The sequence below is a fragment of the Micropterus dolomieu genome, linkage group LG22 (assembly GCF_021292245.1).
Source record: "Micropterus dolomieu isolate WLL.071019.BEF.003 ecotype Adirondacks linkage group LG22, ASM2129224v1, whole genome shotgun sequence".
NCBI lineage: Eukaryota > Metazoa > Chordata > Actinopteri > Centrarchiformes > Centrarchidae > Micropterus > Micropterus dolomieu.
In genome coordinates this window covers 10,570,148-10,589,991 of record NC_060171.1, presented here as the reverse complement: position 1 = coordinate 10,589,991, position 19,844 = coordinate 10,570,148, and the positions used below count along the sequence as shown (strand labels likewise).

The following is a 19,844-nucleotide window of genomic DNA, read 5'->3' as shown; positions in this document are numbered from 1 at the left end:
TGATAGTCAGTAAGCTGCCATCATCTTTACACCAATGTGACCATTATGATTTATTGTACATGCATTGTTCTTGAGAATTTAAATGATTCTGACTGTAACCCTCCTGACCCAGAACAATCTGACTGTCCTACTAGCATTTCCTCTCCTCTGGCTGCCTGCTTATCCACTGTCCAGTCTCTAAGCACTACAAGGACCTCCCTGACCCAATTTAGATGTCAGATTACTGTTGTGGAGTCAAACAGGCAAACAAGCAGTGTGTGTGGCAGTGTAACAGATCCATCCAAACATTCCTTTGTGTATGTGAGGCCCTTGCAAGGTTCAGTGTGTGGCTGACACAACAAAGAGAACCTGTGTTTGACAAGCAGCCCGATGCCAGGCCTAACCCAAGGCTGCCAGAGAAACCCGGGACACTCTGAACCCACCTGAGGCTGGATGTTCAGCTCATAGACCCAACGCAGACACACACATAGACACAACAAATTAAGAATGTATTCACATGTTAGAAAATGATTACTGGCATTCTGTCGCTTTCTAATTCTGATCTTCTGATCTGATTTTTATCTCTTTTTAAGTTGTTAGTTTGTAACTCCTTGTCACTTCAGGAATATTCAGTTGGGATAAATAAATTAATGGACCATGGTCAAACTAAGTGAGCAATTTATTTTACAAGTGTCTGTCTGGTTAGGTATTTTCAAATAATGAAAAGTACTGTTTGCTGAGAGTAAAGCGAAGTGGGTCAATGTCACTTGAAGTAAAGCAAAACTGCACACATTAAGGATGATCAAACATGTATATAGTACTAAGAAAGTTTGTTTTATATAATTTAGCTTAGAAACTTTAAATCGTAACATGCCCAGTTGAGGTCTAATATTTTACCACTTAATGCTGAAACTGGACTATATGTCATGCAGCAAACAGAACAGTGGACTTGTCTGATATGTCATCATAAAGAATATGCACTACTCTACTACTCTAGCTCTAAAACAACAACTGCAGCCACATAACACTTATTCCAGAACTTTCAATTGCATCTTATGGTCTTCCTCAGAGGACAGTTGGTCACATGATTTCTTGCGACCCAAATTCCATACTTTCTTATTTTGGTGTTGACAACTGAGCAAACTCTATCCGCTGGGAAAGACTGCGAGTCAAAAATTCATGATTTCTTGTCAACTTCATAAGTGGTGTTTTTCTTGTGATTTTGTAATGTCACCAGACAATAATTTAATGTTATAAAAAAATGGAAAGAAAAGTAAAAGAAATATTCATCTGTATTTGTGTAATTGGTAAAGATTACAACAAAATAACTAAATGTACCAGCTATTTAAGGTGCTTTAAACCTTCAAGGAGAAATATAATATTGCATAATAAATTAATAATTGGCATGTGTCACAATGCAATTTGAATGATGACTGGTTGAGCTAATTGCTCCCTTATAGCAACAGCAAATTTAGCTTGAATATCATTTCACATCAGTCCTCCTGAAAAAGGCAGTATTTTCAGGAAACATTTTTCTGCCATTTCTTTATACTGCAGTCTATCAGACCAGTATTATTAGACCTTACTATACAGCTGCCAAGCCATCAGTGAGCAAGAGTGAACACCACAGATGGCCTTTACATATTACATACCCAGTGTTTGATGTCAGGATGGTATATGAAAAGACACCATGACAGTGCCAAAACAGGAAAACCGGGTTCTTATATCCAAACATATCAGGCCATTGGTATAGAAACCTCAGTCTGCCAAACGCAATGCTGAAGATAAACAGAATGGATGGATTGAGGGAATGGCATATGCAGAGACATGGTGGGTTGAGAATAGCCAAAAACTTTGAAAAATGTATTGCACTTATCCAGAGTGATTTATGCTGGGTTCATCAGCAGAATAATGAAATTCTGAGAAAATTAAAAGCAAGCAATAGTATGGCCTGCTCTTGCTGAATCTGATCTGACTTCAAAAAAATGAATTGTACTGTAATGTAATGTATGATGTGATTTAAGACAATACAATAGATTGCTCTTTTGTTCATTTTGTAAAGACAGTCTGGAGTTCATTGTTCATCTCTGTTTTTTATTAACCTCTCTATAACTGAGCAGAGAGCTAAAGCGAGGAAAACAAGCTGCTATTGGCTTTGTGAACTTGATGTACCAGCTTCTTCCGAAAAAGCAGGTTTGTTAAGGTTAAGGTTTGGCCATTGTTAAGGACATGAAATAGTGCACTACTAATATCTCTGTGACCCTGATTGGAATGCCAAAACATTATCAACTGCCAGAGGAGAAAACACAGGACAAAATGTATCAGGTGCATTTCTGAAATTCTGGTTGATTTCTCAATGAACTTGGCCCCTGTTTTCTTAGTGCAACCCGAGGCCAAGCCTTCGCAGTTTATGTGTGTGTCTTCACAAAAGTGAGCCTCAGTGTGCTTGAATGGCAAGCGGACGGAAACAAACACTGTTTGAGCTGGGTGCAGTGCAAACACAGACAGTGCATGGGTCATTGTGTGAGACAGAGGAGAATGAACGACCCACTCACACTGCAAACACTCCCAGCTGTTCAGAGTGAGGTTTGCATGAGTGTGTGTGAGTGTGCAAGCGTCCATGCACTTGTGCTTGTCCATAGCTGCGGTCAGATACAAATATGGGGCCACACCATAAGTCAATGCTCTTTGTTTAACTTTCACAGGTATGTAAACTCCAACGCCAAGGCATGCATTTGATGTATCCGCAAGGTTTACCCAAAAGGGGAGGAAAGTTAATACCTAATTCAGTTTTGCAACGCTATCTCATCCATATTCCTGCCTATTGAGGCAAAACATGCTCAGAACATTCACTAATAGCTCTCAGCCAATCAGACCAATGTGTGCTGGAATCAATGATGCAAGATGGTTATTTAAAGAACTATAGGCCATGTTGGAGTGCTAAGAGCACACTAAATGTCATAAAATTAACCTCAAACTTACTGTTTTATGTCATTTATGCTTTATTAATGCCTTTTTTCATAGTCAAGCTGCCTTTTTGAAAACAAAACAGCAATTATCCTGTTGAATTGTTGCTTCTGGACATGGGGAACATGTCACGATATTAATATTTTAGATGAAATCCCATCCAAAGTGCCAAATTGACATGGACTCTGTCTGTTCTCAGACCTTTGCTCATATCCCCGGGCTTATTAGAGGCCAACAGAGAGTATTGCTTGTATTCGCTCCACTGCACACAAGGTCTGGGGCCTTTGCTACAAGACACAAGCCATATGTCTGTCAGATTTTATTGTGAATGTAAATGCCCTGGTTCCATTCTCTGACCAAGGACACTGAATATGTTTTATGTATTTTTTATGGTAACATCAGTCTTGTTTTATTGTTTTTAGTGATGAAATGCATTGTTCCTACATTTAGTGATCCCTGTCCACAGTTTTGCAGCATCTCCTTAAAACACAACACAGTCTTATTCTCATTCTAACTGACAAGCTCATCAAACTCAAGTTACCTTGTGTTTTACATATCAAAATGTGGACGAGGGTACAACCATTGATGGTATTGTGATCTCTGGAAATGATATAACTTCAGTTTAACACCCCACAGAGCATCAACTCACTATTCTGGTTATTCAGTCTGTTGTTTGACATTTGGGAAGGAAAGATTCATCAAAACATGCTTTTGGAAATCATAAATTCAACAATGGATTATAAATAATTAGAATGAATTGAAGTGTACAGACATATTTTTCTGATTGTACTTCATTCAAAACTGTTGAGCAGAAGACATAAAGTCAGAAAAACAAAGCAAATATTGCTGATGGTGGCACTAGGATCTGTTGTTATGCTGTATTCCTTCTGAACTATCACATACATAATTATTAAGTGTATATTATATTACTTCTGTGAAAACATACATACCCAACTACAGTCACACTCATATACTCATGAGCCAGGTCTAGACACATGGCACAGTAGCAACAAATCCTAATCTCAGTCATTCTCAGGCCTCTCCAACTTGAAACTGGAGTCTTTTCTTTCCTCTAAACCATTTCATTCATTTTACAGAGTGTGCTCTTGAATAGAGGCTACAGCTTTGGCATGGTGTCCCAGACTGTCAGATTTGGGTAAATTGATCCTGCCTCCCTGTTCTGTCTCGGAGCCCTGGCCTGATCAGGAAAACACCCATGACAGTTTGGCTAGCGGCCTTGCTAAGAAGCGAGCCCTATTTAAACTTGCAACATTGCAAATTAGTGTTTGAAGGTTTTAACATGAGAAAAAACATTGCTCTCCCTTTGAGTTTCAGTCCAAACTTTATACAAGCTCCCCAAGTGGTATCAGACACTAGTGAGGCCAACCCTCAGAAAACCTGCTTTCCATTGGGAGGGCATGGCGCAGCATTTCAGCCTGGGCTAATCAGCCAGTAAGAAGAAGGCTGGGATACACGTGGACCGAGCCCTGCAGCTCTGCTTGCAAATGAGCAACAAAGGATCTGATAAATCAACGAGCATGGTGAGGAATTAATCAGATCACACGTTGTTTCCCTATCCACAGCTGTGACTGAAAAGGACAGAAGAAAAGGTCAAACCCAGTGGTCAGGATGGGAGGACTGGTAGAGTTGGTTTAACCTCTGACCTCACAGTCAGATGTAAGAGGACATATCTGACATCCAGGTCTCAAAGGTCACTTTCTCTCAGTGTACCTCTGTGAATCCTTTTCCTCTGGGTGCTACCTTTCACAGCAGCAGCCCCAGAGGATAAGGTGTTGTCAAACTAAATCTGAGCTTGGTTAATTGATGGAAGTGTTAAGATCAAGAAGAACATAGTTAGAAGGAGATGGCTGATGGAGATGGAGAGGGGGACTTTGCGAGTGCATAATAGCCGTTTCCCCCCTCTTGCCTGGGGCCCAGTGTAGATGTGGTGGACCCAGCCCCAGACGCCACTCCATGGTTTGGCACACTCTGCATTTCAGCCCTCTCACTGTTTCCAGCTGAACCAGCTCCCATGCAAACACATGGGCAGCCGGTGGGTTTTCTTATTTAGTTGTCGGTCAAGAGTACTTAATAATATTCAAAAAGACAGTGCGACATATCATCCCATGCTTGCCAAAATATGATCCCCTTCTTTTTTTCCCTTCCTTCCCAACATTTTCCCCTCTACACTTTGGGAAGAGTACATGCAGATGAAAAGGAACAGATACACAATGGTGCAATCTTGAAAAAGTTTGGCCGACAGTTGCTAAAGTAATAGAGCAGACTGAGAAGAGGGTAAGTACGGAGCAAGGATGACAGCGACTGCCTTTGAGTAGACTGTAAGAGGAAGTATTCAAATACAATGGCCTGTAATGTAGTATAAAGTACAAGCACTGATGTGGCGTATGACTTACTCAGATTGATATGTCCTTGCTGACCCAAATGCTCTCATCCCTGCCTCGGCTTTTTGAAGTTAAATAAACAGTGTGTCACAAGATCTTCCATATACCACCCAAGTGCTACAGTGTGTGTGAGAGTCTCTGTGTGGGTCCACAATGCTTGTGTCTATGGTTTGATTTGTGAATCTGTATGCATACTTACTGTATGTGTGGACACATAGAGACAGATAATGTGTGTTAGCGTGCACAGGAATGTGTGCGCCGACAACAATCGAGCATAAATGTGTGTGACATGTTTATAATGACAATGGCGGGTGACAAATAACGCTGACGCACACTGTTCCTGGTCTTGATCCTGCTTTCATAAAAAAGTGTTGGCTCTTTGAACATTTTAATTAAACTAAACAGGACCATCCCCACCCAGGCCTTGACGATGAGCTATGTACATTTGAAGACAAACAAGACCATCTGTTACATGGTAGACATCAAATACATGTCTTTTTTATGTCACCCTGGACCCGCATGTTGACTTTCATTATTTCTAAAACCCATCTGGAATTTTGATGGGCATGTTTTGAAGGAAAAGGCCTTGAAACCACAATGCAGGGATGTCTTGAAACAAAGGTCTCTGTGGTTTTGTCTGTTTCTCGTGGTCAACAACAGCCCGGCAGTCTCTGTGCTCAGATAGCTCATGTCTGTAATTTTAGTTTATGCCATCATTATTACAACACGTTAGCCGTTTTTCATGCAGTTTTTTGGAAATATACCGAACTGATGGTTTATGTGTTCTTTTAAGAAATTGAACTAATACCATAAAATTTAGAGAGAAGACAATGGGGTTTCTTAGATGTTTGACGAGCCAGGCAGAGGAGAAAAGTAAAGTTTGTTGCCGAAAAATAAATATAACATATAATATTTATGTAGTGTCACTGAAAAAGTGGTCTTGTCAAAATAACATCACCTTTATTACAATCTTCACAAAATATTAGACTTTCTTCTCAATAACTCTTCAAATGTAGTGACATTTTATTTAAAAAGTAGGTGGTAATTAAATAAACTCAACATTCTGGAAAAAACCCACAACTGAACTTAAATTTGAAGCTTATCACAAAATATCAAGAGGGTGATTTTAATTGTATGGAGTGTGTGTGAAATGAAAAAGAATTCCCTTACATTACTTTCATTGCATAATCTACTTCTGAAGCTCCCTATTAGTTTGATTTCAGATTTACAGATTACAACTTAAAACTGTTCTGCAGAGCGCCCACTGCTTAACTCTTGATTTTGAAATGTCATACAGGAGCCCCAAGAGGTGTATTTCTGTATGTTTAACCAGATCAGTTCAGCTGTGTTTTGTAGCCACCAGAGGGAGTCTTCATAGTCAAATAAAAACTCCGAAAAGGGATGATTGTATTCTGACCATCTGCTCAAAATTCACATCATGACTCAAACCCAAGTGATGAGAATATTGATGTTTTGTTCATGCATTGCACTGTTAATCAAAGTGACTGACAGCACCTCACTGACAAATATTTATCTTGACGCCAGATCATTATTATTAGTCATTATTAGTCATGCAATGGTAAATTTTATTCATACAGCTGGAAAGCCATTCCTCGTCTGTTTGGCTTTATGGGACTTACTGTTGTGGTGGAGACCATCCGGGGAGCCCACACTGGTGGGGCAATGCCCAATGTTGCAATAGACAAGCACCCGTCTAGCCCCGGTTGCAGGCCTATAAAAGGCCTTTTCATTTCATTCCTTTTAGTTTTCTGTACAACAAATACACGTGTTGAGCTCAGACTGGAAGCCCGTCCCATTCCCTGCATATCCATGCTGGAGGAGGAGGAGGAGGCGTGTAGCCCTTTTGTTACCTGTATTAGAGTACCTGGCTGTTGTAAGTTAGTAACATGTTTAAGATGTCTCCAGAGAATCGAAACAGCGAGCGATGTAGCCTAAAAAAACTTTAAATACAACAAAACCTACAGTGTTGGCACTGCAGTAAGTGCAAGTATTTTTTCTACCTGCAAGGCGCAGCAAATGGGAATTGTTAATTAGGCTCTACCGTGAAGGTAAGGACGAATAGGAGGCACTTCCTCCAAGAACTCATTCACCTTTCAAGTCCGACCCTCTCTCAAGTTTCATTTTGGAGTTCTTAACCACCTTTCAGGTCGTCATCAGCATCTCACCTGTATTGCTGGACCATGGATTTCCCACGGTCGAAAATTTCAAATGCGCTTCAGCTTCAAGTCGCGGAAAATAGGCGGTTTACGTGCATCTGGAAGGGTTAGGAAACCTGCCAATGTGAACGGAAAGCGTAACCACTTACAGTACATGGCCTCTGGACAAAGTGGTAACGATCATGCACAAACCCCTCCGAAAGTGGAGTCTCTACGTGTTCCTGTGTTTTGGCGTCATATACCTCAGAATTGGGTGAGTTTTTATTACCTGTGATTACGTGCATAGACTGCTTTCTTTACATGCGCAAACCTGAAGATCAAATTCACTGCAACTCTCTGGCAATTAAACTCTTTACAGGAAAGCACCGGCTGCCCTCTGACCTCAGACTTTAAGCGTGTTCTGAAAAATCTGGTTTCAGCAGGTGTATTAAAAAATTCGATTTTAATCATGATATCCAAACGCCTGCACCTAGGGAATGTGTCGTGCGTAAAAGTGGCAGATCAGGTTTCATGCCAACAGACATGATGATCGATTAGTATTCGCTGTCAGAGGGCTATTTAGTTCATACGAGACTCCTGTTCCTTTGTCTCACAAGATAATTTGAGCCGCTGTCTCTGCTCCAGATCCAGCTCACCCCTGCATACCTTCATTAATAGCGGCAGACTGAGTTGTATTTCCACATTCCATTGCCCAGACTGAGTTTTTGCCTGTTTTGCAATACCTCACCTTGATGCATAAACACAGAAGGACTTCTATCCATTCTTTCTCTGCTGCCCTACCGCAGTGCCTCTCAAGCATGATGCATCATGTTAGGACCCCCAGGTAGACACACGTTAGAATCACGACGAATAATGTCTCTGAATATCCATGTGGGGGGATTTTGCTGTTGTTTTGTATTTTTGTCCAGGCTGCATACCTACATGTGAAGGTTAATGCTGTAAACATTCTCTATTTATGAAATGCATATTCAAATTAAAACATTTCTTATTTGATGGCGACGTCCCTTAATCTACTATTATACTATTATAGCCTACTAATTGCTTAACTTGTAATAAGCCCCAGGGGTCTGCGGTTTTACAAGTATGTTTGCAACAATGCATAGCTGGCAAATGATGATGCAGTGGAGGAAAACCCATATAACACTAAAACAGTGTATTCATCAATATTGGCTAGGCACCTTTTCATGCGCCACTACATCTGCTTTCTTAAATTATTGCAACTGAACACGAAATTAATAACTGAAATATAAGCTGCCACATTACGATAAAGCCCATACGACTGTACTGATATTATTTCGGAGATTCCTGCAGCTACAATGAACCAAACAAAAAAGCGTAAGCCCTCCCTGTGAGAACCTCATGTGGAGTGAAGCGTGTAACTGACAGATGCTCATATCACATGACAGTAGCTCCAATATGAGTGGAAAGTCACCTCTCTCCGTGTTTACCAAGCCAGAGTAGTTAGCTCATTCCTTCCATCCTCTTACTCTGGCTAAATCTTTCACGGTACCCTCTTCATTTACAATGACTGGAGCCTGCAGGTGTTGAGTGAGAGTCACGATGCTGAGGCGATAAAAGCCCTCCACTCACTAAGCTCAGCGAAAAAAATCTCCCCTAGTATTTTATTTCTCTGCTCATATCCAATCTCGGGCAACAGGAGTGCTATTTTTTATACCTCCACCTTTAGCAGTCCTATACTCTGAGGAGATTATTAAACGATCTAAATAGGGTCGCAAAAATATATTTTATTTTCTAAGAAATTGATTAAGATTTGAATGGTATAGGATGACGGCCATGAAATACCATCAGAGCGCACCAGAAAGGTAGACAGAGCTGAACTATTGTAGACGCCTATAGGAATATTATAGTGTTACCAAGGGAAATAATAAGGCTACTTAAAGTCATATTTGAGTACCACAAACATGCTTTATGTCTCTAAGGAGATATTGTAGGAAAACGTGTTACCAGAGGGAATACTACTGTGTAATTCCCAAGAATACTATAATATCGTAGGAGATACAAGGAAATTTCTTTTCAGCAGACTGGTGACGCTCTATGCTCACTTTCCCACACAGTAATGAGATTAAAGTACTTTTGTGCGTTTATGACAGCGACTTTCAGATTCAGACCGACACATCCTTCCAAAGAAATTTTCAGATTTTTTGCACGTGGAGCTATGACGGTGGTGTGAGGCTGAAGTAGCGAGCGTCTATGTTTGTTTGTTTTTGGCTGGATGGTGGGGTGGGTTGGTGGTGGTAGTGGTGGTGGTGTAGGAGCGGGGTGTGATGATGAATGAAAACTCCTGCGTGTCCAACGGGGATCGGATCAGTGTCACTATTGTCCCGTTGTGGCAAAGTGGGCGGATAGCAGTATCTCTCCCTGCCCAATGGCAGTCACGACTCTCATGAGAGTGGAGAGAGGCACTTTTCTGCCATGCAAAATCCCTAAAACCATCATCATTCCGGCTCGGGAACCCACAGTACTGTGTAACAGCCTCCGCCGCTGAGAGATGACAGAGCCAATCTCAGCGCACACACGGCCCTGGGAGCTTGGAGCTGCGTAGAGCCACCGCATCAAAGACAAGGAGACGCACGGCACCTCTTTTTGATTTTGGGTGAAAGGGACTTAAAACCGGGAATTAAGGGAGTTTTTTCATCCTGTCCGCGTCGTCTCACTCAGTCCGAACGTGGCTATTTGCTCAATGTCATCATGATCATCTTCTCGTCGCGCAGTGTACTGCTGTCAGTCTATTATCCACAGATCTTCCTGATCCTGACGAGTGGCAGCTACCTGTAAGTTTGAGCCAATTAACAGGGTCCTTAATTAACTTCAGAGAGTGTGCGCGCTCATCCTCAGCAACACAAAGACGCACAGGTTTGTTTTTGCTCTCGTGCAGCTTTCCTTACCGGAAAACGGGCTACATTTCCTTTTTCCTAATTATTAAACGCCGGTTCTGAGAAGCATTTCTTAGGTTCTCCGAATTCACAGATTGGAGCTTTATATTAAGTTATTTATGTTGTGTTATCAAAATGCAAGGACACAGGCGTAGCAAAACTTCAAATTACGCAGTAAATGGGATTTAATCCTAGAGTATTTTTCACACAAACTAATGTTATACAAGCAAAAATTCTGTAGAGAAAACTCATCAGTGGAAACATCGCCGGGAAAATCATCCACGTGGTATTAAACTAATTAGGTGAAAACCTGAACTCGCTAATGTGCCGTCTTCAGGTGGAGGAGCACGTCTTACGCAGTGATGGTTTGTATCTAGCTGTCGTATTGCAAATATTTATAGAAAAACAAAACATTTTGCTAACTGCTACATGGATCATTTTGGCCACAGAGTGGCAGAGATGTTCAAGACAATTGGATGCTGAGATTTATTGCTGTGAGGAGAATTTAACACAATAAGGACAGTCTCTACTCACGCGAGCACAGTTAACCTGTCAGAGTGTGTGAAATATTATCTCTGTGCATTACCTCATCTCTGGTTAATTCTCAGTATATCGATACTATCATTTGAACCCACATCTTGAAATATCTGCCTGCAACATGCACGTGATTGACGGTATAATTAAATAAAGGAGAATTTCTCTTGTAAAACACTGGCTTTCTTAAAGCTTCCAAAATAATTACTCACCCATCGCTCCTTCCTCTGCTACCCGGAGACCCCAAACCTGATGCTGAAATAGATGTGGTTTTTGGTTTTCTGTGGGCTACACTGCTAAATATAGAGATGGCTTGCACATTAAAACTACATACTATTGTTTGTTTTGATTATTAAAGTATGTATTATGTTAAGCATTAACCAGAAAATGTATTTAAAGGAGAACATTTCAGTATGGATTCAAAATAATACAATGCCTCAAAGCTAGACAACTGATTTTGTTTTGGCATGTTAAACTGTAAAATTTGTAGACCTCTGGGTGGCAAACAAGCCTTCAGCAAAAGACTCTGACCATGTAGAGCTTTTGGGCCATTGCACACCTCACACTCCGATATCCAGGAATTTCACACTTATTGTTCCAATGGCAATATTCTGACCATTTTCACCATATTTTGTTAATATGGGCGTAACTAGAGTGCGACTGTTTATAGCTATAGTTTATAGTTTAAAACAGATGTAAACAGGATTTTGTTTTGAACTAAACACCTTCAGTGCGCTGTTCATCTTAAGCTCTTACATTTGTAAATGACTAGCAAAATAGGAAAATCATATTCAGCACTAAAAACTGTTAATTTCCTGCTCTTGGAAAAAGAAGAGCATTTATTCACTTACTTACTTACTTAAGTTGTGTCTCAGGCATTTTTGTGAGTGCATTCCTCGGTAGAAGATGCATGCCTGAGAGCTTAATAGTCTGTCAGTTAGGTTCAAAGTGTTCCATGTGATGGAGTAGGTGGCTGTGATCACACTGTATGCCATGATGTAGATTATAGTTTCTCTTAAGGCCAAACTACCCTATGATGGAATCTCACACGGGTACCGATTTGATTATTTCAATTACGTTATTACAAAGAAATTAATTTACTGTGAAGTCTAACTGACAGAGGCCTCTATTTCTCTGACATTTAATGTTGGATGTTAAGTGTAATGTATTTTTCTTTCAGTTACACCACACATTTTGTGATTAATATAACAGAGACAGTAACCCATGTTTTGTCAAAAATTAAAACAATCAAATGATTAAGAAAAAGGATTTGTGTCACCTCTAAGTGTAGAAATGAAGTTGAAGGTGTCAAAGCCCTTGTGCACAATCAATTTATTAATGTTCAATCAAACATAACATTTTGGAAGAACACACAACACTAATGTGGCCCCCAAATTTTACAGGTTTGCTTACAGTTTTAGGAATGCACTCTACAGTATCTGTGCAATGCTAAACTGCCATCTGTTGCTTAGTAATTAACAAAATAAAATGACTTCATCTCTTTTCCACAGCTGTATTAATGTAGAATGACACCAGTGATCAAACACTGCACACACCAATACATTAGATCATTACTGTAATATCTGATGCATGAAATCCTGCACCATGTTTAGTATAAACACGGCATTTATTGATAGCCAACTGCAGTATCTTAAAAGAGAAATCCTGTGACATTTTCAAGTGTTGTCAGAGTTTCTGTTGGCAGCCTATCCGATGGTAGATCTTTGACCGTGGGTGAGCTGTCCCCAAGCTGCTGGCTTGCACACAGAGTATACGATCTATAAACAGAATCGCATTTGTGCACTTTGATGATTTCAGGGATTTAAAAAGCTTGGCTCTGGGATTCTCTGTTTGTTTTTTAACGTTTAACGTTTGGGTTGCCTGTGGTGGTAGACTGTGATTCTGTCAATTAGCAGGTGAATGACATTAGAAAGAGCGAGGAGGGGAAGTTGTAAGGAGTTCTGTTTGTCAGACTTGAAAACATTACAGTGCTGTTGTATTAGCTTTTAAGCAGTGCTCTGTAATATCAGATAGCCTATAAATTACTCAAATGTATTTTATTGCCTTAGGATTTATATAAAAAAAACTGTTCTATTAACCCATACCATTTATTATGCAACACTGTGAATTTCTCCAGTTGACCATTATTATTATCTTAATGGACATGACCTTTTGGTTTGTACAGACTACTTGTCATTGTAGCCATGAACAGCCATATGTACAGCAGAGGGTCATTGAGGGTCAGAGTTCAAGCCTGTTTAACAGCAGAGAGAGTAAAGAGGGTCCCAAAGCAGCATCTGGTGTGAGTGTTTACTGCAGATACTGAATGCACTTTGTATTCTTAAAGGAGTTGTAATTAGTTTTAGTTGTTTCATGTTTTGGAAGTTACAGCCTTCAGTTGACAGTGTCAAGCATTTTGCAGAGCAAAATTAAGGATGCTTTTTGTCTTGTTTTCTTTATTAGAAAAACACATCTTAACATGTTTTCTGTGATCTTCTTAGGTCAGCTACCTGTTGTGGTATTTTTTAGAGCGGGTTTTGCAACAAGTCAACCGTACACAATGGCACTTTCCCTTTTATATATTGTAGTACATTCCCCTAACTGCATTGAGAAGACCAAGAGCTTGTGTGTAGTCCTCAGTCTGGTAAATTATACTCATCTCACTGCATTTAGGATTTATTTGAACTTATGCATTTAAAATTGAGATATTTTTCTGTCTTTGTAGGGCAACTTAAGCAACCAGCAGAAAGGGAACGTGACTGTCCGAGAGCGATATCTAATCAATGACCATATCATTCTTAGTCAGGGGTCTCCTACCAAAATCACTGTGCTGTGACTTAGAATCCACAGAAATTGTTGTCTCTGTTTCTTCTCCTCACTGTCTTTCCCCTCACCCATTCTTCCTTTTCACTCCTCTTACGCCGCCTTCGCTTTTCGCTGACACACAACTTGCCTGCGTTAGTTTGCTCCGTTTGTGGTGAAGCCTTTGGAGGTCGACGTCATACTTCAAAGCTGCCATTTGCCTCCACGCTCATTTATAGCTCCCTGTCCCTGACATGTTTGAAAAGTATGTATCTACATGGTTTCGAGAGCTATAAACAGAGTCGTGGAGAAAGTCAGCACGTTGTTCAGCTGTAATCTGTTTTGGCTTTCTCAGTGGTTACAAAGCCATCTTTAACATGTGTTTCGATATTATCACACTGAGTGATCAGATATGATGAAGTCTTCCCGAGGAGAACTGAGAAGTGTAACATGTGAGAGGTGTAACATTCACTTTGCAGCACATAAATACTCTACAAATTAAGGCGACTAGTGTTGAAAACCCTACATATGCTCCATGCAAACCAGTCTTAGGATGTGTCTAAAGTAAAAGCAGTCTCTGGTGAAATTTATAGGCAGCACTTTACACTTTCAAATGCTTAATTACACAAATCATAAGGAATAATATTTTGTGTGACATATGGTTAAACATTTAACCCTGAATTTACATCACAAGATACTCAGCAAGTGTATATACTGTCTGGCAACTATTCACGCCACATCTTACCTAACAATTAACACAAAACCCCCAGATCATTACTCAGTGTCCCATCATCCAAACCAATATGGAATGTTGTTGTCAGTAGTCAAATAAGCATCTTGTTATTTCTCTCTGGGCTATGGTAGCAAGTTTTCCTATATGTTTTTTATGTTTTATGTTGGATTAAGTTTTCACATTTTGATTGACCTATAATCCATTAAGGAGCAATACTTTCTTGCAGTACAGCTTTCACTTCACTACGGAACATGCATCAGTCACTGGTTGAATTGAATCCTGTTGTGGAGAGTCTCACATAACTGAGTCAGTCTGACCATCCTTTGGAAGTTCTAACTGATTCTGTGTGTGTGTGTATGTTTGTGTTTGTGTGTGTCCACTGATGCGTGTGTATGAATGAATGTGTGTGTGTTTCTCTTACTTTGGCAGGGCCCTGTCCTCAGTGGTGGCTCTGGGTGCCAACATCATCTGCAACAAGATTCCCGGGCTGGCACCTCGCCAGCGGGCTATCTGCCAGAGTCGCCCAGACGCCATCATCGTTGTAGGTGAAGGCGCCCAGATGGGCATCAATGAGTGTCAATACCAGTTTCGATATGGACGCTGGAACTGTTCCGCGCTGGGAGAAAGGACAGTCTTCGGTCAGGAGCTGCGAGTAGGTCAGTCTGGGTTCTATCACAGAAGGGAAAGGGCTTGTGTGTGCATTTGTATGTGTGCCCCTATAAGGTGCTTCTCATGAGAGAACCTATTTGAGCTTTAGCTGTTGGAGGAAGGACATGTTTTGCAAAGTGATTTAATTTCTGCCAGTAATCACTTCTTTAATGAACAAGTTTTGTCAGACCTTTTTCAGTTAGAACTTGGATTGAATTCAGGCTTATGTAAATTCCAAGGTTAGTTTTGGGGTATTGCTTTCATTTAGGTTTAACTTCTCCTACCCTAAAGGACTGGGTGGGTAGATCATGATTTTATATAGCAGAGTTTTGTTCAAACTCTTAGACATGGCCGGATTAACCTGCTGATGAAGCCTGGAGCAAAAATTGGACCCCTGTTTCTGTGTGTTAATTAGGTTGTGATAATTTAATTAAACATAGCTCAATTTAGGGATAGCAAATGGCCACAAAAATAGGCATTAATACGGGACCAGTCTTGATTGATATTATACATTAGTAGTGCAAATTCTCAGACAAATTTGCAATCAACCAAAACACTAAAAAACAGTTCTCATGCAGAGAAGAGTTTTTGGATCCCAGAGCTCCCAGAAGTCTCCCAAATGTCACATTAAATTTAACATTCATCTTACTTGATGTTGCAGATATAAAAATGGCATCTTGGACTTGAATGTGTCTTCAGTTTAAGCATAATACTTCTTCAGTGACGCACTGGTGCCAACTGAAAGCTAAGGTGCTGTGCAGTATGGAATCATGTTTTTGCAACTGTGAAGCTGCTTAAAGGGTAATTTAACGGGAATATCTAGGTTCACGAGGTTAAGGTTTGGAATGTTATGTCCGGACAAGGTCATTGCTTGGGAGTGTGAATGTTATCTGATAGATCTTCACAAGTGTGTGTGTGTGTGTGTGTATGTGTGTGTTGTTCATAGCAGATCATTAAATTAATAATTTAACACTGAACACATTACAAAAAAGGGATTACAACTTCGATGTTTGTATGCGAGATACAAAGCAGCGGTCATTTGGTAATGATAATGAATTGAATATGAATACCAGTGACTTTCCTATTGAAGGGGGAAGAGAAGTTACATAATGTGTGTTTCAAGCCATCCTATTGTCTCAGTTTTATGAAACAGTACAAAAAGACTATCAAAAATGTGGTACCAGCCCCCGACCCTCTGAGCCCCATGAAATATGGCTCTTCACAAGCCAAACCCAAGCTGCACACATCACACAGTCAAAACTCAAACCAGCAACACACAGTCTCTTTGACTCTCTATTGTATAACCATTCGTGTTGGCATTGCTCAAGAGGACTTCATATACTGCCGATTCCAGGCCATCTTAGTTGTCCTCTTTTCAATTGACAATGTTGTATTTCTCCAGTGTGCTCTAGTTTCTGTTGATGTAGGTTCTGCAATGAGTCTGTTGGTTAGCAGAATGTCGACCATTGCTGGCTATGCCAAAGTTATGGAAAAGCTACCGAAAGGCATTGGAGCCCTAATGGGGAAAACGTATGGTTGAAAAATGATATCGCAAATGAGGAGACAGCTAATGGTGTTATTGCAGAGAACGCTTGTCGAACCAAAATAGATGGACACATCTGTTGTTAATCGGGCAAAATTGGTTGTGTCCATGTCTGGCTCATTCATGAGAGTGTGCACATACATGCAGAAAAAGATGTTAAGCAGACAAACATTTACATTTACGATGCTTTTGTTTAAGAGGCTTTGCATTCCGCAAACCTCGTTTGCATCGCTTTTGTTTTACAGGGACTTTTATATATTTCCTTTCATTTAGAAGATGCTTTGTTGCCATTACGTTGCGGTTGGGCTGTGCATTTAATCCAGTGGCTCTGTTAACAATCACTCCTCTTAAGGAGTAGCTGAATTAGCTCCAGCTCCCTCTCCAAAAGCATTTTTTCTTTGTTGTGAATGTGGCGCTTTCTTTTGTAATGGAGCTCTGTTGTTTTCTTCAACACTTAACATCCCGTTTCCTACTCCTTTTGGTGTGTGCTTTTATGACCTTTTCAAGGGCGTAGAGATTTAGGAACCATATTAGACATGGATTCATCAGAAGCATCTGTTTGTCTACTATGCATTTTTGTATGCAAAGTTACATGTATGTGTTCAATCAGGTTGAGGCCCTTCAACACTTTTGGGGCTCATCCACTTGCGTTGGCGATGCGACATCAACATCCCATAATAGCATCATCTGAATTTCGTGCTCGCCTTTGCTCTTCTTATTTGGTTTCCATAGTGGATCTACACAAATACAAGCTTCATGCGCCCGCACTGAGCACATGACTGTTGGTGTCCAGTTTTGGTCAGAGAGTGATGACTACTGGGCCTGCCATGATTGTCCAATAATGATGGGACTTGGTGGCCTTCTCAATAAAGTATTCCAATGACGTCTTCTTGTAGACCAACGTGGAACTTGACTTTGCTTAGGGTTCCCATGAAAGATTTTTAAAGATGATTTTTGATGAATTTAAGAAAATCACCAGCGATCAAGAACTTCACTTACAAGGACCACACCATCTAAAGTTACGTTTAAATGATTTATTGATGAACAAAAATATTGTGCAAGGCTTGGACTCGCTGGATAGCGATATTTCTATAGCATTGTGGGGAACGCTAGAGTTCTTTTTATTGATCGAAACAAGAACAACCACCCACAACTCCAACTAGACAGTTGCACAGAAAATAAAGTTGTACTGAATTGAATTGAGAACTGCTCTTACCATTGGGCTTTGTCTCATTCTGGAAACATGAAATAAAAATATCTTCTCGGATTTGTCATGTTTTTCAGGTCCCACAGGTATATTAACGTTACCTGATGAGTGAGTTATGAGATTTGTTGTTTGATATTGCACATTTTAAATTAATGAAAAAAATAGATTACTGATGATTGATTACAACTGCCATACTGTTCAGGACTTGACAGCATATTCCAGGGACACCACACACACTCAGATACGTAAAAAAAGTAATCGCACATCACTGATGCTACCGTAGATTTAAAAAAAAATCTGTGATAGAACAAAGGTCTAAATTTTTTATGTTTTGACCATTACTACTATAGATTATTATGAGATCTGATTGATGTGGGAAGCACATTAGGGCTATTCTGTGCAGTACAAATCAGTAGTATTATTGATGATCTTCCACTTAATTGGAAGAGGAAAAGGTGAAAGCACTTGAAATGCTCATCATAATCATCTGCATTATCAACATGCAAGCGTACACAACCGTGGCAATACACCAGAAGAGTGTGGTTTTTAAAAGCAATACTCACTGTTGTATAACTGGCATAGATAATCTTGTTAAACTTGTTTTAAACCAGTGATTGCTCACATTGGACTTGCTGTCTAGTAATACTGACTTGCTAACATGTCTCAGCAGTTAGTATATCAGAAAGAATTATCAGTAAAGCAACTATCAGTAACCAACTTTTGCCAAAACTAGCCCCTTAATATAATTGTTGTTTAACAGTGCTGAAATGGGCTGGGGCGTCCAGATGCTGTTTTAATACTGTTTCTGACTCCCTGGTGATGTGTTCAAATCATCCAGCCTTGTGTCAACTGTGTCACCCACCATCGCTATTTATGCTTACCAGAAATGATAGGTGAAGTGTGTGAAGTGTGATTAAATTTGGAGGGTGAATCCTATATGAAATAGAACAATGGTTATGTATTGGGACCCATGTTTTAATATATTTCTAAAATGTTACTCTACAGCTTCACTGATCTCTCTACTCACATACTTACATGCACACAAGAAATGGACTATTGGGTAGAAATCAGGTTAAATTTTAACATCCACTGCACTTCTTTAGGGTTGAATGAGCTCATCCTGCAGTGTCATACATATTTTTATGTGCAGATCCTTAAATGATGACTGTATTAGCCTTAGCATTCTTAGGCTGCGTTCAGACTGCAGACCAAAGTGACCCAAATCACATGAAATCTGATCTTTTCCAGTTTGGATTTGGGCCTCTTTCATATGTGGTCAAATCAGATACAGGTCAGATTTTTTGAAATGCGATCTAAGTCTGGACAGTCAGATTGGGATTCATGCGACTCTGATATCACTCAGTGACCATCGTAACAATTCTGCATCACGTGCATACTACTTGTCGGGACAGAAACAGTAGAGAAAGAGAGTAGGGCTTATAGGTGATGTACATTGCCAGAAATGAATGCAATGAAAAGGGCATAAATTGTCATAAATTGGGAGAATTGTGACCCTGGGATGAAAAGGGAGAGGACAATGAAGAACGTCTCACATCAAAATAGCAAGTATGAGCTAACCTCTGTGGCCTCCATGTTTACTTCCGTACGATAACGTACTGCATGTGACATTGTATTATTCTTTTGTGCTTGCAGGTCTCTTTCAGGCCAGGGTCAGTTCACACTGGAGTCTGATATGGGCCACATTTAAAAATAATGTGAACAATCAAAAAAATCGGATCTGGGTAATAAATTGTGCCTTTAATTTATGTTTAAGCATTTTCTTCTCAGTACATTCAAAATTATTTATTTTATTTGCATGGGGATATATAATTGTTAAAACATAACAAAAGCTAAACATTGTGTCTGTTCTGTCCCACACTTTAGCATTAAGTGATAGGATTCAGGTGTGTGTTTGGACGTTGCATCTTGAGACAGTGAGATCAAGTTCCCCGTTGCTG

General features: G+C 40.0%; 1 protein-coding gene across 2 annotated transcripts in view; it reads left to right on the top strand.

The window, feature by feature from the left end:
• The first annotated feature begins 7,204 nt into the window (after positions 1–7,204).
• The window catches only part of wnt7bb (wingless-type MMTV integration site family, member 7Bb), a 33,598-nt gene continuing 20,958 nt past the window's right edge, over positions 7,205–19,844 (top strand). The window contains exons 1-2 of one of the 2 annotated variants that reach the window (XM_046037406.1): positions 7,205–7,778; positions 14,918–15,144. In XM_046037406.1, coding sequence (XP_045893362.1) covers positions 7,708–7,778; positions 14,918–15,144 — 298 coding nt within the window. In that variant the 5' untranslated portion in view covers positions 7,205–7,707. Of the gene's footprint in view, positions 7,779–10,193; positions 10,318–14,917; positions 15,145–19,844 lie in introns of those variants that run through there. The other variant, XM_046037405.1, reaches the window with a different exon arrangement.